Consider the following 26,722-nt stretch of genomic DNA (forward strand, 5'->3'; position numbering starts at 1 on the left):
CACAAGCTGGATTTGAAACTTGATCTTTTCTCTCTAAAGCACAAGTTCTTAACCACCGTTACCATGTAATTACTGATACATGCGGATTCAAATGCCCTTATATACGTTCCACTTGTCCTTTTTTTCCTTTCTCTTCTTGCCTTCTTTTAGACTCAATAAATAGTCTTTGCTACTCTACTTTTCCCTTGTCTTAGTTTAACAGTTCTACGTTCTTTATCAATATATGGTGGTTAACTTTGAAAAAATTCATTCTTCCTATATGACATATAATTCTAACTTTAACCAATAAACTTTACACTCTTCCTGGCCAATGCATGGTTCTTAGAACACTGAAACTTTTAAATATCTCAATCTATACATCCGTCTATCTATTTATCAATACATACTTACATTTACATTCAATCATTTTGTGGGGTGGAGGATTCATTGGATTCTTTGACACCAATTTTATAAAAGATGTCTTCTGGGAATTATCTCCCACCATACAGTTCTTCTGTCTAGGTTTTTTGGTTTTTTGTTTTGTTTTATTTTGTTTTGTTTTGTTTTTTAAAAGAGAATTTAGAGAAAACAAATAAAACAATCTGTTACAGGGTTCTTACCACCAAAAGCCCATCTTTTTTTTTTTTAACATTATCATTTGCAAATATACTGCTCATGATCATTGGATACTACCTTTTCTTTTACTTTTGCTCCTTTTTTACTTGCTTATGAATGAAGCTTATCATATTTACAGTGTGAGTTCATAGATAAAAGTGTTTTGTTCTGTTTTGTTTTAGTTAGGGCCATACCGTGAGACATTGAGCGTTATCAAGACCCCATAACTTCAAAAATGGCTTGAGCTTGTCACCCAGTTTTTTTCTTGATTTTTAGAAATTATTGGTAATAGTTACAATGTATACACCAAGAAAGAGAACAGCAGATTATTTGTAAAGTTTAAAGACTTTATAGTAACTTTGTGCATATATTAAAAAAATAATTTCTGACAGGAGCTTACTCTATTCCTCCTAGCTTCATTGGTCAACATTTAGAATAATGCCTGCCTTTTTTCAATCTGTCCCCTGCCATTGACTCAGTCTTCCCTCATACACATATGAATATTTCAATGCAGAATTCTCCCAAGAGTTTTGGAACTATTAACAAAATCTAGAAACTTTCACCTACATATTTATGTGCCTATCCAGACCCCTCCTTTTAACATTAGTCCTCATTCAACAGCTTACATGACTTCTTCTGGATGAATCAAAATAATTTCAAACTAACAACATCTAAAATCAAACTCATGATCTACTAGCATGGTCCTCTTAGAAAACACATTGCTGTGTATTCAGTTTTGCAAGCAGAAACCTTACCACCTCTTTGCTCTTTTTTTTTTTTTTTAAGATTTTATTTATTTATTTGACAGAGAGAGAGGCAGGGAGAAAAGGAACACAAGCAGGGGGAGTGGGAGAAGCAGGCTTCCCGCTTAGCGGGGAGCCCAATGTGGGGCACCATCCAAGAACGCTGGGATCATGACCTGAGTCAAAGGCAGACGCTTAATCGCTTAATGACTGAGCCACCCAGGTGCCCCCACCTCCTTGCTCTTGCTCTCATCTATCCAATCAACCACCAAATCCTGACAGTATTAGATCCTATATCCCTCACGTTTGTCCATGTCCTTCCATTTCTAGCAACCCCATCACTGCCATTATACTCTAAGCTACTCTGTTTTTTTTTTAAATTTGTGCTGTAAGATTAAAATCCTAACTGATCTATTCCCATTTAGTCTTAAAATTCCCCCCAAACGGTTTTACTCACTACACCAAGAAGCTTGCCCATATATGTATGTATGTCTAGATCTATGTAGCTACATATTGCATACAATAATAATAAACATTTATTTAGCACTTACCATGTGTTTCGCACTCTTCAAGACACTTTACATATCCTAATTCATTTAATTCTCACCATGAGGTAGATGCTATTTCTTGTCCCCATTTCATAAATGAGAAGAGACTGAGGCACAAAGAATTTAAAGATTCTGCCCAGGACCACAAAGTGAGAAAGCTGGGGTTTGAACTCAGTAATTTTAGCTTCAGTGTTAATGTTCTTTACCACTACATGATATTAACCCTCAATGAACAGAATCCCTTCTGACTTAAAACTCTTCAGGAACTTCTAAATTGTTCCTAGAAACTACAGTGTCTAAATTCTACCTGAACTATTCTTCCCTCCCACCAGTGATAAATATTTCTCATCCTTTATATGTTTCCTTAATCATTACTTTTTTAGAGAATCTTTATATCAAATCAGTGTTAGTAATTCCTTTGTACCATGTAGCTGTCTGTTAATAGCATTTATCACAGATAAAATTTTATATATTTTTGTGGTTTTTCACCTAATTGGTGTCTTATCCACTATAGTGAAAACTTTTATATCTCCAGTGTGTAGTACAGTCTGGTATATATATGGTACTCAATGTCTATTTTCTGAAATAAATTAAAAAAAGACAGGAAGGAAGGAAAGAAGGGTGGGAGAGAGGGAGGGAGGGAGGAAGGAGAGGAGGGAGGGGGAAGAGAGGGAATTCTTAGAGTTGAAAAGGTCACAAAGGAACATTTTACAACTTTGCTTCAAGATCAGGAATTCCTTTTATAGCCTTTCTCTTGAACCATCACTCATTCTCTGAACAGTCCCAATGGTGGGTAACTGCATCTCAAGAAAAGCTGCTTTCATTGTCGGATGATTCTGAACAGCTATTAGAAAATTCTTCCTTACCTAGAGTTAAAATATGGGTCCATATACATTTCACCCATATGTTCTACTCTTCATTTTGGAGCTCCTGGAATACATTTTATCCCTTTTTCATATGGCAAGTTTTCAAATATTTAAAGTTCTTATATTTCTCTCAACATATTCTTGTTCCCCAGCCTAATGATATAGGATTACTTATATTTTCATGACATAAATTTAATAATTTTCTTTATGTGCTTTCAAGATTTTTAAAAAATATTCTTTTCTTAATGTCAATTAATTTCATTTCTTGCCTTTAGCCAGCATTTTAAAAACTCTGTTCAAAGTGTGTTAATTGGTTCTTCCCTCCTAAGCCCAAATAAATTTTCTTGTGAAAATAAGTAGGCAAAACTGTACATTATGCTCTTTTCTTAAGAATTCACCTTATAGAATAACATTACATTTCTGAGAAGTCTTGGTGTAAAGTAACATGTTAGATTTTCCTTAGTCTGTTTTTTCACAAACATATATGACCATTTTTCTAGGGAAATACATCAAATTTTATAGGATATTTCAGAATACTATTTGGAAAGTATATAAATTCATGTATTAATCTCTATGGAATATTTATTGTTTATAGATATATCTTAAAAATTAGAAGTCTAAAGTAAACTACACTTTGTTACTAAATGAAAACCTGGGTTATTTCTTTTTGACTCATGAGAAATAGGTGCATTATGTTAAGTGATTAGAGTATAAATTTTTTCTTATGTTTATCAGAAGAGAAGGAAAAACAAGGTAGGAGAAAACATATTTGCATATATTCATTGTAGAAAAATGGAGATTATTGTTATTGTAACACCTTTTATTAAAATACATTCTTAATAAAACTTGTAAATAATGCCCCTAAAATAAATATTTTACCACTATTTCATTAGAAAGCATTCACTCTTTTTTATTTAAAAAATCCAAAACCACTGGCAAATATAAGAGCTGAACAATTCGCAATTCAAGTGGATTTCTAATGGCAAAACACTAAGATTCTGCAATAACAAATGTAAAACTTAGGACTTGTTTAATTGATAGAGTACACTGTACTATATTAAGAACAACAGCTATTAAAAATAGTAATGAACTGAAGATTACTGTTTTTCTGTTATTCAGTACTAAATGACTAAAAGTCTCCTTTCATGAAGTATTTAATACATTTTATATCCATTCTTGAGCTAAATACCACACTTATACTTACAAATGCAACTTAGCCATCTGAAATTAATTATGATGAAGAAATATTTCATTTTTTTCATTTTTTCAGATCTCTTTACCTCCTGTTAGATTACTGTATTTCTACTATCAATATAATACCTGCATAAGCAATTTTGAACATATGCAAACAAATGTCTTTTATAATGCATAACAATACAATTGCATTATTTGATATTAGTAAGCTGTGGAAGAGACAAAAAAGAACTATCTTTGAGTTGATAAACTATCTGAACTCTGTGTCTGTTTTATTAATTAAAGAAAAGCCAACCGTGCTACATATCATTGGTGAAAGCATCTTTGAATAGAAAACATAAGCTATACAAACAAAAGCGGTGGCCAAGAGCAACTGGAAATGTGACTTTTGTCTTAAAGTTATGAATGGTAGCCAAATTTCATTTCAGAAATATTAGCTCATTAAAACAGACTTCAGATGTTGAGGATGTGTTTAAATAATGACAGCCTGAAGGAGCCTGAAGCAGTTCATTAAATCCATTGGAATTGGTGGTTTGATTTCATTTCCATCCAGACGGAGGTAGCGAAGGTGAGGTCCGTAACCGAAGGAGTCTTGTTCTGCAGGCAGTGTGGGAGGACATATTACAGAGACGTTCACATCTATGGAGACAAACACGGCATGAACAAATGAATTAGAACAGAGGAGACCAGGTGCGAGAAGACCAAGAAGCCACGAAACAGTCTTGTAGAGGCTTAGCAGCCTGGTCTGTGGAAGTGCCAGAGAAACCAAGCATTTTTGTCAAGTTGGAGGTATATCTGTCTTATAAAAGTAAACCCCCCAAAAATATGCAACATATATATAGTCGTCTCACTCCATATTCAGTTATATTTTGAACACCGCACGAGAAAGGACATATTGTTAACAGCTGTGATGGAGGGACGCCTGGGGGGTTCAGCAGGTTAAGCATTTGACATCAGCTCAGGTCATGATCTCAGGGTCCTGGGATGGACGCTGCATCAGGCTCCTTGCTCAGCTGGGAGTCTGCTCCCTCTCCTCTGCCCTCCCCACCCCCACCTTTGCGTGCTCTCTCTCTCTCTCTCTCTCTCTCTCTCTCTTTAAATAAATAAAATCTTTAAAAAAATAAAAACTGTGATGGAAATAAAAGAATATACATCATTTGTTTTCTAAGCTTCCAGGTGAGATAAGGCATGCTTGGACTACTATAAAATGAGATGGGTAGTATTTAGGACATTTGAAGTGGAGACAAAGGTTCGTAGAAGGAATGGTTAGGTGCATGGGTAGATGGACGGAAGGATGGCTGTGTAGGTGGCAAATCAGTCTATTACCAGGGAAAGTGCTTAAAAGTTACCTTAAAATGCAAAATTTCCAATTAATTGTGTATGATGAGTTTTTTAAAAAGTACATTTAACATGTTTACATATATAATACTTACAGAAAAGAACCTTGAATCTTTATATTTAAGTGTATTTAATTAGAAAGTATGTATTTGCCAAGAATTGAATTACAAAGATCCAAGCCAGGAAATATCCTACCAGCTTTTTCAGATGGTGAGGATGTGAGAAATCATGCACCTGCCTTGGATCAGAGCCCTTGGCATCAATGACTGTACTGAAATTTAGGAGTATTCAGGAAAGAAAACCTGTTAAAATAGCAAAATTGAGACAAGTGTGCATAATAACTGATTCCAACCATGAATCTGTATACTGCTTTTAAGTCTCATTTGAAACTATTTTGAGAAAGAGGTCTTCTCTTAGAAGATGAAACCCACCTAACTTTGGCAATGGCCTTTGTTTATGCTTACAGTGAGGTTGCTATGCTCTGATTTTATGTCGTTTTGTGAATTCAACTTGCTAAATATAATGACTTATAGTGTATAGCAGTTTGTGTATGTAAAGTTATCTTTCACATGCATTATTACCTTATCATCACAGTGTTTGTAAGGCAATATGATTATTTTCCCTACCTGGGCATTGCAAGTGGTTCAGACAGGTAAGGTAATGCGCACAAGGTATTTTAACAAGTAAGTGGCCAGAGCTGAGTCCCAGCCTTGTCCTTTTCCTACTACGTAGGATCCTTTTCCTTGTGGAGAGACCATGTCCCTTTTAATGTGCTACCATCCTTATTACCCTTATGCCCCATAACCAATGCATGTCTGAATAAATGTAATGTGAGAAGCAAATTCTAAATGTAGTTATATTTTCATAAATTAATTATGGCGTTTCTTAGGTAACACAGAGAAGTAACTTATTTGAATAGATAACATTTTTTTTGCCAAATTTATTCCTTTAAATTGTTCAGAAAAAATAAATATTTCCATCTTTTTCATAAGAGAAGGTCACGGTCTGGGAAAGTCTAAGAACTCTTCATATGAAAGGTATGTTTCTTGGAAATCACCTTATTAACAACTAGAGTTGATTATGAAGCCAGAAGAAATAAGTACTTTAACAGTTATTATAACACAGTGTGATATACTGGCGAGCCAATAATTCTAGCCAGGGAAATTCTTATTTCACATTTATTTTCTGGGACTATAGAAATGACTGTGCCTGATATCTACATTAAGGAACAAATAAATCTCTCTTCGTTGTTGCTGTTAAAATTATTCTTATCTGGGTTGATAGAAATTTTTCTAAAGTCTTGTATTCTGGAAATTGAAGAAAATGTGCTGGGATTTATACTGCATGGGTAAGAAACAACTCTTAAAATGAGAAGGCCCGAGCTCAGGTCCTGTATTATATTTATTCTTTGTCCTTGGGCAAGTATCCTCACTTAGTTGACCCTCAGTTTCTTTCTTCAGAAACTCTTAACGATTTACCAACCAAGATTCTTGTGAGGATTAAGTGATTTTCAAAGTGTGGTCCTTGGACCAGCAGCATCAATACCTCCTGGGAACTAAATTGTTAGACCTACTGAGTCAGAAAATGTGGAGGTGGGGCTGGTGAGCTTTATTTTATAAGCCTTCCCAATGATCCTTATGCTTGCTAAGGTATGAGAACAACTGAAGAACAGAAATATATGAGAAAATACTGTAAAACTTTTAAAAACGCTAGTGGAGGAAGAACAGAATCCTACTCTTTTTTGTATAACTTTGTGTAACTATGTAAGTGGCGGGTGAATGTGCCCATCTGAGTGCTGAATTCTGCTATCTCACTCCTAAAACCCCTTTTCTTAGTTTCTAAGGGGAATCCCCAATTCATAAACAGTGATCTGTGTGGAATCCCTTTAAATTCACTTCCCATATCAAATGTCTATGGGACTTCTGTTGCCAGATAAGGAATGCACCTGTACACAGAACTTTCATCAGGAAAAAAAAAAAGCATGTATTTAGGTCAATATTGACTGTTGTACTATCTGGTTCGGTGAAACAGATTGAGTGATTAAGTTCTTTTTTTTTTTTTTTTTCTCTGTGCATCTTTGGCTTTTGACTACAGGATTAAACGATGTGTGTGTCATCACCGTGGAAAAATGTGGCAGCAGACTCTTTGTTAATTCCTGGATTATATGCTCAAGTATGCTGGCAGAAAAACCAAAAAAAAAAAAAAAGAAAGAAAGAAAAGAAAAAGAAAAAGGCTTGAATAACTGAGTAGTACCCAGTGGAAAAAATAGTCTATTCTCATAAATAGGATGTCTATGTGATTATTTGCCTAAAGGAAACTAATGAATAATAACCAAGCAGTACCACCTTTGGACAATACCTGTGCCAATTTCCTACAAACTATCTGACTGATTCTCACTTTAGGAATGTATTTTCTACGGCTGTGCAGGAGAAGTCTCCTCAGATTATCTTCCTAAAGGGCTTGTGCCAGGGTTGAGGCTAGGCGTCCAGTTGGTTGCAGTGCCCCTGTGGCTAGACCACGATACTGTCCACCCCTGCAGCAGAGTCAGCCTGGTCTCAGCAAGGACTGTGAAGATGCCATGTTTGCAGTTAGCATCTCCAGCCTCTTCTTTCTAGAACCACATCTTCCCTTGATGGTACCTCTGCCCCCATGGCACTTCGCATTCATCTCTCTCTCCTTTATCGAAAGCTATTTTCAGGAAAGGAGCAATCATTCATTCTACCTTGTTGATTACCATTAGTCCTAAGAACTCACCAACTTCCAGGAACACTTGTTTCCATTTCAGTTGAACAAAGTGTTAATCTACAGTGTTGGTTCCCAATGTTTTGTCCCCAGAGCAGCAGTCTCAGCATCACCTGGGAACTTGTTAGAAATGAGAAGTCTCAAGTATCAACCAGACTTACTCAATCAGGAACTCTGGGGTGGAGCCACCAATCGGCACACTCTAAAGTTTGAGAAACCCTCCAATCTAAAGCAGAGACTTTCATTACGGTGTTTCAGGCACCTGTAGTTTTTAGGATCAAGGTCCCTTTCTGACACCTCCTAAATCATATTCCTCCTACTACCATGAATGAGGTTGTTCGCGCTTAGTACATTTTCCTAAATAAATCTACCAGTGAGGCAGAAATATTGGATTGTCCTAGGAGTAAAAGAAGATACGTTTGGTTTCTCCAATGGATAATCACCCTTCGTAGATTACTAAGGTCCACTTTTCAATTTACAATTTGAAGATTTGAACTTCTTGGTTCATTAAGATTGTGTGAGAATGAACAGACAAAGACAAAATACTGAAAGTTGAAAAAAGAAATCTAAGGGCACATTGGTTGGGGCAGGGTGTGGAAAGACCAGCACAGTTGTTATTCTTAAAGAAAACATAGAGTAAGTTTAACAACCCTGAGCATTTCAATCAAAGGCATACCCTGATGATCACTTACTTTTAATTTTGTTGTGATCAAGGTGAAGGTGCTGCAGATGAGCACTGATTCGGGGGACCTTTGTGAGTTGATTGTGAGACAGCTGAAGATCTAGAATTGAGGATACATCAAAACCACTCGAAGGGAGCCCTGCGTCTGATAATTTGTTGTGGTTCAGTCGCAGAAAGGCCACTTTGGGAATCACATTAAAATAATTTTCCGGTATTCCTTCAATGGAATTGTTGTCCAAAAACAGTTGCATTGTGTTGGCTGGTAATCTTGGTGGCATATTCCTCAGGGCATTCTTGGCCATATTCAGCTGCATGAGGTTCTTGAGTCCCTTGAAGGTGTCTCTCTGAAAGGCATTGTCTAGTAGTTTATTGTGCTGCAGGTCAAGAAGGGTCAGGTTCTCCAGATTGCTGAAGGTCCCCTGAGGAATTCTGGACACCTTGTTTCTGGCCAATTGTAATTGTTCTAGACTTCTTGGCAATGGAGAAGGCACCTCCTCTAGCTCATTATCTTCGAGAAACAAGAAAAGCAGCTTCTTTAGTTGGCTCAGGGCTCCTTTTTCAATTCCATAGTTGGTGATTTTGTTCTTGTTTAGATTTATCCATCTCAGCTGGGTGGCATTCTCGAATGGCTTCTCAGGGATGGTCTCTATCAAGTTGTTCTCAAGATAAAGATACCAGATCCTTGAAGGAATAGGAGGGATTTCTTTGAGACCTCGATTTTCACAGTATAAAGCGGTAGGGAAACTAGGGGGACAGAAGCACTCCCTGGGACAGTCAAAGTCATGCACAGCCCAATCCTCTGGTTCACTGACGTCATAGACCTGTCTTACACTTCGAGTCCATACAGTATCTGTTATGAATAACACCCAGACGATGAAAGAGACTGAGGTTGCCATTATCATACCTGGGATAGGGGATATAACAGTTAGGTGTTGGGATACATTTACATAGCCAGTAAACATTGTTTCTATGGGGGAAGGTAAACACGTGTCAACAACTTATGCACAGATATCAATGAGTACACATATATTTAGTAGGCACCATATGCAAAGCATTTTGCAAACACTGAAACTGGCTCACTACCTTCTAGCTTTCTGGTTTTAACCCAATCACAAGGAAAACTGAGAAATGGAAAGCAAATTTTAGGAGCTCTAAGTGTTTTTCCATCTCGAGCTATTGAATACAAGAAAGTTAACTGAAACCCGTAGTTGAATAAAGGAGTATAAAAAAAGTGATCTTTTAATAACTCAAATTGAGAGTCTGTGTTGCTTCTAAGAAGTAAGCATATGCTTTTACTTTTACTCCTAAATGAGCAGAACATCTGGATGAGATTTCCCAGGCTCTTTGGCCCTTGCACCAAAGAAATAGAGAGATCAAAGAACAGTTTAGCAGTTTGCTGTGAAGGAAGGTTTTAAGATATGAAGAAAAATGTGTCATTAGTCTCTTGCTCTGTTGCTCTACTTCTCCGGTAAGTTTCATATTGGGGTGGGGGGGAGACTTCTCATCTTGTAAGTACAAACTCAAGTTGTTCAACCAGGGAATTTGGGTTAGGAACTCTTTCTCACAATTAGGCAAGTAACATATTCAGCTATGGCATTACTATGGTTGATGAGAAACAAAGCAAAGAGCATGTTTAGGGACAGATCTCCATCTTCTCGGGATGGCTGCTAACAAAGACGAGGTTACCACTTATTACTGGTATATGACCACGTCAAGGGTATAAACCCTCCCCTGAAATAGCAACAAGGTTATGGGCACAACAAACTGTTCCAACAGGAAAAATAATAAATATATATTATATTTTTATATATATATATATAATTACATATATACCAACAGTAACATTTTGACCAATGTACATTTAATTCAGTTGCTTGACCATAAGAACAGAACACATTTTACTGATTCTTCAGGAGAAAATAAAACAACATCATTTATGAAATGCTGATCTTTCCATCGTGCCACTAAATTGAGGGAAATGACAAGTGCAGAGCTGCTTCCGCAAGCTGTCGAATTTTTTACGATCGCAGAATTCTGCTCTGGTCATCTTCCAATAGAGACACATTAAAACATTCTTTTCTTCAGAATAGGGATTTACTTTAGTTATTAAGCTGTAACCCTGCCTCTGATGAATCAGAACTTTGAATTCGTATCTTTAGGTTTTTAAAAGCACAAAAAGACTTTACCTTGCTGTCCAGGAATATACCGTTGAGTCCTGAGTCTGGGTCTGAAGTTTGCTCAAACTCAGTTAAGGGGAAAAACAAAAACAAAAACAAAACAAAAACAAAACAAAACCCCTGTGACTATAACGGTTTGTTTTTATTTTATGCTGTCAAGCCTGCTATGAGAAAAAATAAAACCTGCTCGGACCAGTCACAGGGAACACCTTTTGATCTATTGTTTCCACTTTGACAGACTTCAGAATGCTTACCTCAGCCTTCTTGGATCTTCTTCTTCCTTTTCTATTGGTCACTGCTCATTCCCAGGAATGGATTGACCCGGGCTCCACTGTCGTGTTTTTATGAGTCCTCCCCAAAATATATGCATCAGTGGCTCCAACTTTAACCCCTCCAACAGCCACAGCACCTCGGCACCTAGGCAGCTCAGCACAGGAAATTCTGGCTCTAAGCGCAAGATCCTATAGCAAAAATTCAGAGCAATTGTCACTCTGAAGTCATAGTTCCAAAGATGTGGTAATGTACTGATATCTAGACCTGTTCAGCCAGCAGGCAACGGAAGACAGTTTTGATTTCAAGTATAACAAGAAGAGATTTTAAAGTGTTTCTTTTTCTCTAGAAAATCTTTTTTCAAAATAAAATACAAAGGAGTAAGTGCTGATGCCCTCTGTTTCGATGGAAATATTTTATTCATTTTCCATATAAAACAGATGTTGGAATTCTGTTTAGGTATATTGTGTTTGAGGGAAAGATAGAAAAATGTATTTGAAAAATGTAAAAATGAAATCTGAGAAGCTATACCTGATGTTGGCACTAAACATGGTGTTATGCTCCGTTTTATAGAAATAAGTTTTGTCTCTCTGTTTCCTACTGGGAGCTTTATTCCAAGTAATTATTAAAATAAGATTTTTTTCTCATTAGAACAGATGTTCTTCATTTAGCCCATTATAAGACATTCCATTGCACAGCTATTCGTTTTCCTTTAACACATAGATCAGAGATAATGTCCTCTAGTTCTTATATTTGAGAAGAGTCGTTATGCCATTTGAAGAAAGACACAAATAAAAATAATTTTCAAACATTCCATGGGTGGATTGTAAACATTTTGTTTTTCAAAATTTATCTTATTCTGAGGTCAGGAAGTTTAATTCACGTGACTCAGTCAGCACTGCTCACATAAGCATCATCAAAGATAGAGCACAGAGAGGAGGAGAGGCGGAGAAGGCCCTGGACGCAAAAGACCTTTACTGAAACCCCCACCTCCTGCCTCCTAACCGTCAGCAGGTCAGTTAGAGCTCTACAAGCTCACCACCTTGCAGGACTACGTCTCGGGGTCGGCCCTACTTTGTCCTATATGCTTAGGGAAACCTTAGCCTTCCTTGAGCGTTAGCAGTGTGCTCTCAACCGGGAAATTCATTTACGTTTAAGGGCTTTTATAGGCTAAGATCTGATTCAGACACCATATCTTAGTAGCTTTTACAGGTACACTTATCTCACACGTGAGAAAAAAATCAAGTGTTAATTGCTTTCTCAAAACACTGATTTCTCCATTGCGGTTCTCCTTTCCTCTCTCTTCCTAAGCCCTCAGGATATACACAACAGATGATATTCAAATCTGCACAGCCCCCTCTAGCTAATAGTCTCTTTTCTTTCTTAATTTTCTTTTTTTAGCCAAATTACTTGAGTCATTTCTTGATTCATTGACACAAATGTTGCTGCATGTTCACTGTAGGAAATTACAGAAAGATTGGCTGCCTCCAATCTTCATTTCTTGTTGGCCATGACGCCCACCCAAAGATGGCTTCTAATCCCTCTGCTTCCCTAAAATTGTTGTGATAAAAATCAGCAATGATCTTCAGGTTTACTGATATATGGATGCTTTTTAGTGTTTGGCTTACTTGACTTGTGACTTTGACAATATAGACCCACCCCTTTTATTAAATGTTTCTCTTTGTTTCTGTGACATTCTCTCCTAGTTTTCCCTTCCCTTTCTTTGAGAAATTTTCCCATTTATATCCTGAACCTTTCTGTTTCCTCTAAAATTTTTTTAAAAGTGTTTCTAGCATTTGGAACTGTTTGAGATTCTGTCCCCTGCTCCGTGCACTTCTTGCTCTCTACACATTTCCTGCAGGGTTCTGAAGTTTTAACTATTCCCTCCGTTATGATGACTTACCTGAGTCTTTATCTCTCGCTCAGCCTCTGGAAGAAGACTTGCACTTTCGTGTGTGTGTATATACCTGCTTTCTGGAACTCTCCTCTTGTGCATCTCAAAGGCATGTATCTAAAACGAAGTTCACGGTCTCCCTTTACTTCTAACTGCTCTTATCATTTACTTTTAAATGCTACTATCATCTTATTCAGTCTTTCAAACCAGAACCTGGAAATCATTCTTAACTCTTCCTTCCCATTTTGCGAGCATCTGAAAACAATCACATTTTAGGGACCCTGGGAGACATGATATAAATAAAAATGACCATCTACAATGCTTGCCTAATTTGGTATCATTGCTTCCAGACTAAAAACACAGGATGTTTTCCACTGTCGGTATAATGTCTGTCTGTCTGTATCTTGATTTTTCCTATAGCAATCCAACCTACCCTCCTTTGATTACCGATTCCTGGAGGAGGAAGACTTAAACCCTTCATTGCAACTGCGTAAGTGGAAGTTCAATACATGAAGTTAAGACAATGGTGAGAATGTCTGAGTCACGCTAGCTGTTAAAAGAATTAATGAGATTTTGCTCAGCTAAATACGCACAAAAGGTATATGCACCACTTTGATAGTCATGAGTTTTTTGATTAGCGTAACTATGTAAATAGAAACATGGTCAAGAGGGGTGCCTGGGTGGCTCAGTCAGTTAAGCCTCTGCCTTGGGCTCAGGTCATGATCTCAGGGTCCTGGGATCCAGCCCCACATGGGGCTCCCTGCTCAGCAGGGAGTCTGCTTCTCCCTCTCTGTCTGCCCCTCTGCCCTGTTCGTGCTCTCTCACTCGCTTGCTCTCTCCCTCTCTCTTTCTCAAAATAAATAAATAAAATCTTAAAACAAAACAAAACAACATTGTGGAGAACCGTAGGTATATGGTAAAAAGAAAAGAAAGGTGAGTTAGGATTTTCTTTTGCAACTTACTATTTGTTGAGCCTGCACAGCCTATCTGACCACTGTGAGCCTGAGTCTACCCCTAGTGCACCAGCCCAGACTGCACTCCCAAGGGTCGTTTGAAACTCAAGTAAGATAATGGAGGTGATAATGTTGGATAAGTGCAGGAAAATTTCATAGTAAAAGAAGTTAAAGCCCAAGGATAACTTACAAATCATCTCTTCAAACTCTCTCCTTTTGCATATGAGGGAAATGAGACCCAAAAATTTCTTTTAGCAATGTGATATCGGCATCTTGGCCTAGCCTACCTGAGGGAAGTCCTTCTAGACTAACGTGCTGTTATTGCCATTGTTCTTTTAACCTCTTTTCTTCCTTTTAGCATTTTCAGTGTTTCCTATTTGCTTATCTTGCTTCTGCCTCTTGCTGTTAAAAGGTGTGTTGGGGGGGGCGTTGCTAAATTGTCTTAGACTGAGGGATTTATCTTGTCACGTTCTTGAAGACCATTGACACCGTAAAAGAGAAGGCAATACATGAGGGTATTAAAGACATGAAACTCTAGTAGAAGTTCAAATTTGTTGGCATGTGTCTGACACACCGATTTCAGCCATGGTTGGTCTATCGGGTGCTGCCAAGAGCTGGGTTTATGTACAATTGACTGGACTTCTGCAAAGGGAAATAATTTTCTCTGAATAGATCAGTTTTAGCCTTGTTTGACTACACTCTGTCAAATAACTTAAAAATGCGAACGGTATCCACTAAAATATATAGCTAACACACACATACATTTATAATTTAAAATCTTTTTCAAAATAATACATTTAAAATATAGTAATGACACTTAAATGGTCAAAACCACTTCAAAGCTGATAAGACAGCATTGCCCCAGTCCATCCACTCCCCAAGTGTAAGCCTCACTCCCGAGGGGCCATATTTTCAAAGCTATTATGGATTTCTCTTAGTGCTAACCTTAATTTTCTTGCTTGGATTATTTTTGTTTGACTTACCAATTTTAAACAGCAATTATTAGATAAAGATTTAGCACATTTGCTTCGGCCCCCTCTTTACCCCACCAGTCACCCTGATTCCCTTTAATAACCCCTAATGCATGCACAAACTTTGATTAAATAAATATTTATTGCATACATTCTTGCACAATAGAAATATTGTTTGCTGCTAAAATAGTGCAAAATTATTTTAATTCCTTCATTGTACTGCATTTATTTGCTATATATATATGTAAAAAACTATATATAGTATATTTTACATACATATACAACTATTCCACTAATATTTTCTAAAATCTCGAACAGAATTATCAAACCATTTTGAAGATCTTTTTACACCCATTGAGTAGGGACAACAGAGTGTGCCAGTTAAAAGCCAGACCTGCTTGGGTTTGAATAAATCTCTGCCATTTACGAGCTGAGACTTTGAACAATTACTTATCTTTGCCTTTGTCTCCTTGTCTATAAAGTAAGGATGATGACGATAATGTATTAGTAATAGTGAGAATACCGTCCTCAGAGGATTGTTGTGAAAATCACATGAATTAATATTTTCAAAGCATGTAGAGGATTATAAAAACATTAATAACTAAAATCAGACATATCAGGTTTTTTCTTCTGGGAGATACTGCCCCTGGAATTCCGTATGCTCTTGCTTCAACCTAGTTTGCTCATAGTTGCAGACCAGCCTGAGGAAATTTGGCAGATGATAATGTTTAGGCTTTTTCACGGCACATCTCAGTTGTCACATAGTTAATGGGGCTCTCTAATCATCCTTCACAACCTACACGGAGGTGTTATGTTTGATGAAAATAAGTCCAGCTCGCTTATATCTTACTTAATAGGCATTTATTGGCAACAAGCTTTAGAACATTTATGAAGCAAGTCTTCATTATAAGGTATCTACAAAAGTTCACTAAGTTTACCTAAGGTGTGGATTAAAACTAATACAAAATCACACTGGCTCTCCTCAGGTACGGTCTGTTAGTGCACGTCCAGGAACGATGCAACCCTTGTGCCACGGGCCTGTGGGAGTCTTGTTGTGGTCCTGGGCTTCCTTCCCCGCCTCCTGTGTTAGATCCCTTGTTATTTCCTGCATCTCCTGGTCTGTTCTTTCTTGGTTAATTCCACAGGGTTGGTGGAGAACAACAGCCTCTGGTAACTTCCTGAGATGCTGTGTTTTGTTGTGTTTTGTTTTTTTTGTGAACTCACATGTATAAAAATGTGTTGATTCAGCCCACCCACTTAACTGGTATTTTGACTGGATAGAATCCTAATGTAAAATAATGTTCCATCCAAATTTTGAAGATATTTGAAAAGACAATTGGCTTGTTGCTTCTGGAGTTGAAACTGGAAAAGCTGATAAAATTGTAATTTTCAGTTTTCAGAATGTGACCTTTTCTTGCTCTTTGAAAACTTTTGAGACTTTCATCTTCAGTCTGAACTTCTGCAACAATACCCCTTGAGAGGGTGTATTCAACCCCCCACTGGGACTCACAGAGTCCTTTCAATCTGGAAGTTTATGTCCATATAGTCCACCCATTTTTTTCTAAATTTGGGGGGTAAGTCTTAGATAGTGCACCTCCTGGTTAGATCGTCTGATTCTCTTATCTCTTCTTTCTTTTTAAAAATTTTGTATGCTTTCTGACAGATTTCCTTTTATCATATGACATTTGAATTTTCTATATCGTATATCACGTATTTCCTTTGCAAACTTTTCCTTTGGTTGTTCCTTTCCTAGAACATTCTTTTGTTTTCTGTAATTACTATCTTCTCTCATGTCATTCAAAACAAGATTAAAAATGATAAGGTTTTCGTATATTGTGAATTTCTTCTGCTCTGTGCAATAATGTTATGTCCTTTGATTTCTCTCTTTTTTTTTCTTGGTTTGGTTTGGACTTTAGAGGTAGTTCATATTGGAGGCTTTCTTCACATATCTGATGGTGCTTTGCTGAACTTCAATGCTTAAGAAGAAAGCACTAGTAATCTTACTGGAAGATCGAAGAGAACTGATGGCACTTGTCGGCTAATGACCGGGAAGGTATTTTCCCCACTGCCCCACCTACCATATATATATTTATTTCACACACACACACACACACACACACACACACACACACAACATAAATTGAAAAAGTCAAAACACTTAGTCTTCTTAGTGTACTTTTTATAAGTATGATTTTTTATTAATACTACTAGCATGAATTGTTTCTATTGTGAATGAATGNCACACAGGACATAAATTGAAAAAGTCAAAACACTTAGTCTTCTTAGTGTACTTTTTATAAGTATGATTTTTTATTAATACTACTAGCATGAATTGTTTCTATTGTGAATGAATGGCAGACAACCTTCTAGCCATAGTTTAGCCTTTCTATCTGAAGCATCCTGAGGCTCTGTTTTCCAAAATTGATCTTAAAAAAGTAGTAAATTCTGCCACTTATAAGCTATTTATGTTTTGATTCAACTTTAATATTTATGACTCGCTAGAGTACCCGTTGCTTTAAGACTTTCATTACCTGATCAAAAAATTAACATAAAACTACCTGTGTCGTTCTTGGACAGGCTATTACCTACTACCAAGAGGTCGAGAGTTACTTTCTTCCAGCTTCTCAAGCTCTCTCCATTTCTAGCAAGTTAGCCTTCACATCACCAGCCTTTAGATGGTAAGGTAACAGGAGGTAAGCAGCTTGAAAGCTCATCAATTTAAAGCTCATCTCCAAAGCATTTTAGAAAAGGTGTCCTACAAGGCAACATTTATTCAGAGTGCTGACAAAATACTACAAGACTCATAATTCTCCAGCAATCTTGGGCAGATTCAGGAACACATATGTGTATTCTTGCTATCCTTAGCTTCTTAGCAAACTGCCTTCAGGCCCGTCCCAATCAGAGCTGCGTCGTTGCAGTACCCATTCTCGATTGGCTCCCGCAGGTCATAAGATGTAAATTACAGTTTGATTGTATGCATACTTTTCCCTGTCAGTTGGTCATCGAGAAGCCACTGTGAGGTCACAGGTGTGACTGAAGGGAGATACAGCAGTGTCACAGGAATACCCCTTCTTGGTCCTATTCCCATTCATATCACATACTTGTTGAATCAGTACTGCTGGGCAATTCAGGTTATTCCAGACAGATAGATAATACTGAGTTTACGGGCAGCTAATGTCAAATTGTTCAGTCTCCCCTTGGGTCTAATTTCTTAAAAAGATAATAACTATTTATTAAATATAGCATACCCTTGTTTAGAAAGCTAGAAGTTTAATTCTCTTATTAAGGTTTACTACACACTGCATGTAGCAAACTGATCTGCCTGATGTTCTTTAAACATCGTTTAATCTGTTGAGTGACAAGTAGCAGGATCACTGTGCCCTCAACTGTCTGGAGAGCCTTCTCTTGACCTGGCACAAACCCACACCTTACAGCTTCTCAGCAATGGACTCATGTTGGTAATATGTGGCCTCCAAATTCAGAGATTCTCCATGTTCCCAGTGGCAGTGGATACATGGTTCAGCAAATTGTCTTCACTTTAGATAAATATCCCAAAACCATTCCCCTAAGCCTTTTAATAAGTCAGTGTCTTGCACTCCTATGGTCTTGCATTATACTGTTGACCCTTGAACGATGCAGGGGTTAAGGGAAACGATCCCCCTGTGCAGTCGAAGATCTGTGTATAACTTCTGCCTCCCTGATAGCCTACTATTAGCCTGGAAGCCATACCTGTAACATAAACCGTTGATTAACACATATTTTGTGTTACATGTATTATATACTGTGTTCTTACAATAAAATAAGCTAGAGAAAAGAAAATGTTATTAAGAAAATCATAAGGAAGACAAAATACGTTTACGGTACTGCACTGTATTGGTCAGAAAGAATCCACCCATAAGTGGACCTGCACAGTTCAAACTCAACGTCATTTGAAGATGAACTATATTTGTCTCCAGTGCTCTGGCATTCAAGCGTCTAACCAATGGATCCAGCTCAGAAAGTTTACCCTTTAGATTGTATCACAGGATGTTTTGTGAGATGGTATTTCTGCCTACCAAAATGTGGTTCCAAGCCAAGGAGCTAACACAATCCAGAAACATTACAGCAAAATTATTGCTATTCCTGTCTGGTGAAGGAAAGCAGACTGCATCTTGTGATTTTGTTTATTCAAATGGAGAAAAATGACATTATTTGGATCAGTTGCTTCCTATAAGGTATTCAGAGCTCTAATGACTCGGGCCACATACGGAACGGCAGCTGCAATGGGAGTCGCCTTCTAATTAAACTTTGGAAAAATCCATTTTCATCCTCCAAAACTATCCTTCCACCACCACACACAAATGAGAGTCTGCCTAGAGTTGTTAGCTCTGTACATTTAAATCTTTGAAGGTGGCACGAATATTTTTGATTCTTTTATTGAAGTGGCATTACTATTAATTTAATATTTTTATAGTGGTAGAAAGTTCTGTAATTTCCACGTTGGTCTTTCCAATCAGAATGGTCCGTTTTTCTCAGATTTCAGATCCCGCATGAGGAATCAGTCCCTTTCTGAGGCCCTCTATTTCAACTGTAAGTAAAAGAATTTAGGAAATAAATACAAGAAGGTTGTGGGTTGGACAAAGGTAAAGTCTTCGCTTCTCATCTTACCATCCCCAAACCCTTACTCGTGGACTGCAGAAGTGCCCTGTGTCCCCAGGATTTAGTTTTGCTTTAAAACCACATGTTTTTCCCCCTCAGGACACTGTTACTCTGATAATGACCTCAGGTTCTTTTAGGGGAAGACTAGGTTAAATAAATAAATAAATAAATAAGCAAGCACACATTTGTGATATCATTACAAAGTACTTAAGTCAAGATACCCTCTCTTTGCTTTTGGGAGCTCTAGATCCATGATTTAACCGAGGTTTATAAATTCAGTGAAAGGCAGAAATTCTCTGTTCTATGTCATAATGGCTCATCCAAGGTCTGATGAGCAGTTCTGGAGAATTTTATTTTACAAATCAAATAGCTCTGTGGAAGTCTTCTCATCTCTTTCCTTCTCAGATCTCTCATTCTCAGCTGGCCATTACTAAGTGAGGCTCTTCCAGCCAGCAAAGGAGCGTCGGTGGGGTTGGGGATCGTAGGCACTCTTGCTCTTCAGGATCTTATTGCATAATCCCTATTCCAGTTCTCAGGAGGTCCTCTGTTTCCAGATCAATGCTCTAACTTTTTACGAAGAGATAGGATGAATAATGCATTAATTCCAATTCAGAATGTGTGTGTGCTTGTTTGGTTTTTGTTTTGTTTTGGTTTTGGGGCTTTTTTGTGTTTGTTTTTTTAATTTTAGCTCTCATCTGACAATGGAAAGAAATAAGACCTTTATATTTTAAAAATAATTTTATGAAGCCCCTATACTTCAAGCCCTAAACTTGAGCTGAGAATTTTTGGAGTTGAGCTTGCCATTCTCTCTTTTCCAGCTATTCCATGGGATTTTAGAAGCAGCTCTGCCCTTCAGTTCTATTTCATGACTTTCCTACTTTCTTATGACAATAGCTGTGTGGGTTTGCTCTCAGGAGATGTGTCCTTTCAAGTAACTACAGGTGGGTCACTGTCTTCCAGACTCGCAGCCCAGAATCATTTCAAAGTTTTGACTGCCATTTACCAAAGCTATGCAGATAACCTATTGTGAGTGCCCCACATTTCCCAACAATCTGATGTCAATAATGGATATCTGGTATTGATACCTTTTTCTACCAGATTCCTATCTGGCTATAAGCACCAGATAGCAATTCTAGGTATTGTGACAAAACTAAAAAAAGGGGGGGGGATTCTTTGAAAGTAATAAGTGGAATCAGTGAATCAGATAAGTGAATGAAGGAGGCTGGAAGCCTGGACTTGGAAAATAGGCAGAAGAGGGGCACCTGGGTGGCTGTCTGTTCAGGGACTGCCTTTGGCTCACGTTATGATCTGCAGGTCCTGGGATTGAGCCCTGTATAGAGCCCCACATCTGGCTCCCTACTTGGCAGGGAGTCTGCTTCTTCCTCTCCCTTTGCCCAACCTCCGCCCTCCCATTTTCTCTCCCTCTCTCTCTCAAATAGATAAATAAAAAAAAATCTTTTAAAAAAGCAAGTAGAAAATAAGGAGGTTCTCATAAAGTAGATAGAAATCTGGCCAGGAAGTCATTGTCATTATGCTGACCATCGCTGGAACCAGAGGGTCCCACAGACAGCCTCACTGGGAGCGTTCACTTGGGTCCTTCACTAAGGGTCACTGCAGATGAATTCTAAGCTAAGTACAGTCATCTACTTGGCTAAGCCTGCCACAAGTTCCACCCTGACTTTATGAGGATGGGAAGGCAAGAGATACTGAGGGGCTACTGAACCTTACTCAGATTACAGTCAAGAGCAGTTCCTTACACACAGGGAAAGAGCTTGGAGCTGAAACAGAGGAAGAAGTGACTGCCTTTTACTCAGGGAGATACAATTGCCTGAATAAAAGCATAAATTAGACTTTTTCAGCACAGGAGACTTTTCCACAATTCATCCCTTGCTTACTTCAGGCTTCCCTCTCTTGATGGGACCCCCCACCCTGAGTCCACAGGCCCTCTGCTATAGTCTCACCCAGACTTGCAGTTTTCTGAATTTACTGTTCTATCTTCATTCCAAGCCTTGCTGGTGATGCTTCCTCCACCAGAAATCCTCTTACCACCCATCTGTCCGTGGAACACACTCAAATGCAGCATTATTTTCTCAACAGGGTTTTCAATACTTTGATTCTACGGCTGTAGAAATAAGCACATGCACCTGTAAGAAACTACTGTACCCAATGTGCACTAAGTTCCAACTAAAACAGTGTAGAGTTGTTTCTACATCTGTCTTCTAGGATATGAACTCTTTAATGCCAGGCAAGTTGTTGTTGTTGTTGTTGTTGTTGTTGTTTTTCCCTCACTTTTTTCATTGACTAGCATTGTGCTGGCCCAGCATAGATGTTCGATAGATGTTTATGTGATGAGAAATAAGGATTAAATTTGGTCGGGCTCTCATAACACTTTTAGTTAACCTTTAACTCCTTACAAAATAATTTTAAGTTACCTTCCCCTTTGAATTTTAAACATCTAACTCTTAACTCTTTTCTCCATTGTGAGAATTGGTTATGAAAAAAAATATTCACTGTTATTAATAATTACTATATTTATCCTTTCTTTCAATAGGAATTCAGTTCTGGTGACTAGAACTACTCTTGGGCTTGGATATTCCAATTAATTTCTTTCTTTTTAAGATTTTATTTATTAGAGTGTGGTGAGGGGCAAGGGGAGAAGCAGGCTCCCTGCTGGGTAGGGAGCAGGACATGGGGTTCGATCCTGGGACTCCAGGATCATGACCTGAGCCAAAGGCAGACGCTTAACCGACTGAGCCACCCAGGCGCCCCTAATTAATTACTTTCCTATAGATAACTTTTTCCTTTTTTTCCCCAAATACTTAAAAATAAAAATCACCTCTAAATAAAGACTTTTTGCATTTCCCTTGAAATTTAAAATATATTAGAGCAAAATAGTTTTAAGTAAAAACACTGCTGTAGTAATTTCTTCACTGGAGGGTAAATTAATTATTTTTTACAGGACAGCTAAAGATAATATGTAATTGAATGCTTACCACTGACTTTACACAAGGGACTTCAGTGGGAGCTGAACTATCCTGGTTAGGTAGGCTTCAGGGTCAGATGCCCAGCTTGATGTGACTTTGGGTAATTCGCCTAAACTTCTTCACTAGTAACATGGAGGCAATGATGACACTCACCTCATTGGTTGTTTGGAAGATTGGGTATAATTTATATGTAAAACATTTAGAACATAGGCAATCATCAAAGGTTAGCTTTTAACATGTCACTTCCATCCAAAGGAATAAGAGAGTTGGAATGCCAGAAGGAAACAGTCTAACTGATGTTAGAAAACCTGGTTCCTGAAATGTCCCTCACACCCATCTTAATGAAATCAGAAAACTGGTGTCCCGTTTGTTTCTTCACCTAGACTTCAAGTGTGGATGATTGTGTTAATTGTTCATAAAGGCCTCTCTCATATTTTATTGATATCTTGCATTTTCTCCCATTCACCTTTCTTGTATCTCTCCTCATGAACAATACCTTTAATGTAATAATGTACACTGTTGTGTTTTATTTGTCCTGTAAAAAGTGTATTTTTTGTAATGAATGCATTTTTCGTTTATATAAATATTATTGGTTATGTGTTATTATTTCTTTTTTTTTAAAACAGCAATTATTTTTATGATTCAGCCTTGTAATGTGTACATCTTGTCACTACTTCTAATTGAGACCCTGACTTTTTCTATAGGAGATATTCTTTGAGAAGCAACTTAAATAATGTATAGCAGTGTTCTTTTCGTTTTCTCGTTGGAACAGTCATCCATGTTCCTAGCCAAAGATGACATCCATATTTTCCACATTCATAGTTTTGGATAAGATGCATTTTTTTTTCTGTTAAAACAATGCCAGTTCTGATTGAAGCTTAAGAAAGAAGTTACCCAAGAAATCAGAAAGAAAAAATGTGTGGTGCTGTCGTACGGCCACAAGAGCTACAGGAGTGAGGTGCTGTCACACAAACCTACTTTTCTTGTGTGTAACTCTTGAATAAAGCAAAACAAAACAAAAAATGTTATTCTATGGTTGGTGCCAGTGTAGTAATGGGGATTCCAGAAGCAACTGTGAATTTCATTTATTGAATCTGAACAAATAAACTGCAAAGATGGTAATATAGTCAACCTTTCTCCATCCTCTATCCACTAAATTAGAGAAGCAGAAATAAAGCTATTGCCTTGTGAAGGCCTCGGTCTGATGCCTATTGTTCCCTAGCCAATGTGTTTAAAAAGACATTTGTTAGTAGTATGAAGGAAAACTTATCAACTATTTTTTTTTGCATGAAAAAATATCTCATCACTAATTTTTACCTCTCAAGATCAAACTGGTTCTTACAATTTTGTATATAGTGTAATTTGGTTTTTCTTCCCAGTAAAAATACGAAGGAAGCAGTATTAAATGAACAAAAGAAAAAAAAAAGCAGGAAAAAGAGAAACTGATTCAGAATTTAACAAAGAAAAGAAAAAATTTAATTTATTTATGCATTTTAATTCCAATTACTTATCAATGTCAAGGCTTCAGAAAGTTCTAGGAGGATAAAGATTTTGAAATGGTCATTGTCTTTGATCACTTACTTTGCTTGTGATTAATTTTAGAATTTAGGAATGACAGATGCCCTTAAAATAAGTTGTTATTTGTTGAAGAAAAACAATGAAAGAAATTTGAATAGAAGGAATATTGGGGAAAGTCTTTGATTATGTGGCCACTGGAACCTGTTTTTAAGCAGAGAAATGTCACAAATATTTCGTTTTAGATCAATATAAACTCAAGTTTATAGTCACTCAGAAGTAGCCATGATTTACCCTAGTAAGTGCTGTAAAAGATACAAGTGATACGGAAGAGATCGTCTGCCCCATCCACCTGCCGTTATGCAGCCTGCCGGACTAATTCATTGTAGCGAGCCCCTTCAAAGTCATTTGTTTTTAAGGCTATTATGAAATAATTATACGTGTAAAGTACAAAATATATGTTAAGGTATTAGAAGAACTTGGAAATACATCCTCTTTGAGACAATCCTTACATTTCGTGACTGAAGTGTCACACAACCAAACTTTTCCCCAAATCTTATTCAAATAGCTGTGTTTTCTTATGCTTGATTTTTATAATAGAAAGATCCCTGGTATGATACCTACTACATTATTTTACCTATGTCTTTTGATTCTCAAGATCTTATTTCTAGAATCCTTAACACGTCAGTGTGTGTGTGTGTGTGTGTGTGTGTGTGTGTGTGTGTGTGATTGCTGTTACTAAAGATGAATTTACCTAACAGAACCAGAAGGGAAAGTGCAATATCAAATTAAAATTTTATGAAACCTTCCATTTTCCACTTCTGCCTGGGGAAACACGATCAGCTGGGCCCCATGAGGTAACGGTATCAAGTGACTATATCTGAAGCCCTTTGAAATAGTCTCTGCACATTGAAATTGAACTTAACACCTTAACAAGAGAGCTGGTAGATGTTAGGTTTTCAAAATACCTTTTTCTTTGCCTCTCCAAACTACAAAATAGCGTTCTCACATTTAGCAAAAATTTTGCAGTGAACTCAAGCATTTTGTTTATAAAGAGATCTGTATCCAAAATGGTGAGGTTGTTATTATATTCACCTTTTTATATTTTCCGTTATAGTGAAAGTTATTCCTACATCTGCTTGGAATTTGGTGAAAGAGAATTGTTAGAGAGAAAAAAAAATCCCAGAGGAAAACTGAACAAGCACACACACTGTATAGAAAAAAATTTCTTGTAAAGTAAAGCGATTGGAATCTAAAGTGACTTGGCCAAAGTGCTTGCCACTCAGCATTTTTTTCCCCCTCTCACGTAGAAAATTGCAGATTTTATTTGAAATATTAGAAATCTAAAAAGAACTGGCAACATAATCCACTATACATTTCACAAATCTCTCCCAAGCCAAACAAATTAATTCCAAATAATATTTTCATCCAAAGGACAATAAATATTTTCACTGTTAAATTCATTTTCAACAGTTCAAAAAGCCTCCAACTTGTTGGCTTCCTAAGTTGACAAACCACTCTCTACACTCATTTCTAGGATTTCAGCTCAAATCCATAAACTTGATGAGAGAATATGTGACGTTCCTGGCTTTTTAAGTTTTTTTTTTGATGGTCAACTAATTGCACTGTTTTTAACTTACTCGCTCTATGACAATTAGAGAAAGTGCCGCCAAATCATTTAAAATATACACCTCACCCTTTACTAAGTTCTTACAAGGACAATAACGTAAATTCAGGCTTCAGAAAAAATGTCTTCTGTAAATAATCCAAAAAGATAAAAAGAAGCACATTTTAAGGTGAAAATTTTTTCAGAACCTTTCAATATCTTCTCAATACCCTTACCTAAGGGATTCTTAAAATTTAGAATCAGCCAGGAAGCTTGTTGAAATTTCATGTTCCTGGGCCTTAATTTTTGAGTTTCTGACTTGGTAGGTTTGAGACTGAGTCCAGGGGTCCTCACTGTCATCCTGGCTCCCGGGTGAGCTCCTTCAGACTGTCCAACAGCAGCACCCTGAGCAAGTGAGCTCTGTTTAATTAAATTGTGATTTCTCATCTCCACCGTAATATTTTCCTTGTGCTTCCTGAGAAAACAGGGCCTACAGCAGAGGTCTTCAAAACTGGGTTTTTTTAAAGCTATATTCTAATCTGTCATTAAGGAGTTACTTAAGCTTGAAATGGAGAGAACAGCATAGAATTTCAGTCTGTCACCTCTGAAATATAGCCTTGTTGTCCTTTAAAATTTAGAACTTTCCACAGCCTATGAGGAGGGAGAGAAAAATAGAGAAACCTTGAATTTACACTCTGCCAGTTGGCTGCTATGCCAGTGTGGGGACGGTAACGAAAAACCTGCATCGTTTTCTTTCCATTTTCAGCAGATGGAATCGATCATAACAATCCATTTGAAAAGCCCCTCGGGCTGGGTGGAGCGAGCCACGGAGAAGCTCCACTCCCAGGGTTGCCAGGATTCCTATTTGTAGGTATTGCCTCTAGCTCTCGGGAAACTTCCGGACATCACTGCAAAAGGCATTCATTAGTCTTCACCGTTAATTCCTTTTGCTCATTTCTTTGTTATCATGAGCTTATTTCCTGGGCATAGAGAGAGGAAACTTTACT

At 37.4% G+C, this 26,722-nt stretch overlaps 1 protein-coding gene across 2 annotated transcripts; it reads right to left on the bottom strand.

Annotated features, from left to right (window-relative positions):
- Positions 1 to 3,785: 3,785 nt before the first annotated feature.
- KERA (keratocan) lies at positions 3,786 to 11,188 on the bottom strand. Of its 2 annotated transcripts, none has more exons than XM_002927457.3 (3): positions 11,139 to 11,188; positions 8,718 to 9,611; positions 3,786 to 4,584 (listed from the first exon to the last, which is right to left on the bottom strand). In XM_002927457.3, exons 2-3 carry the CDS (start codon positions 9,607 to 9,609, stop codon positions 4,418 to 4,420), a joined length of 1,059 nt encoding a protein of 352 aa, XP_002927503.1. In that variant the 5' UTR covers positions 9,610 to 9,611; positions 11,139 to 11,188; the 3' UTR covers positions 3,786 to 4,417. The 2 variants fall into 2 exon arrangements, with proteins under 2 accessions (XP_002927503.1, XP_011233324.1); XM_011235022.3 differs by lacking the exon at positions 11,139 to 11,188 and adding an exon at positions 10,894 to 11,038.
- Between the last annotated feature and the right edge of the window lie 15,534 nt (positions 11,189 to 26,722).

Source organism: Ailuropoda melanoleuca, chromosome 15 (assembly GCF_002007445.2).
Source record: "Ailuropoda melanoleuca isolate Jingjing chromosome 15, ASM200744v2, whole genome shotgun sequence".
Lineage (NCBI taxonomy): Eukaryota > Metazoa > Chordata > Mammalia > Carnivora > Ursidae > Ailuropoda > Ailuropoda melanoleuca.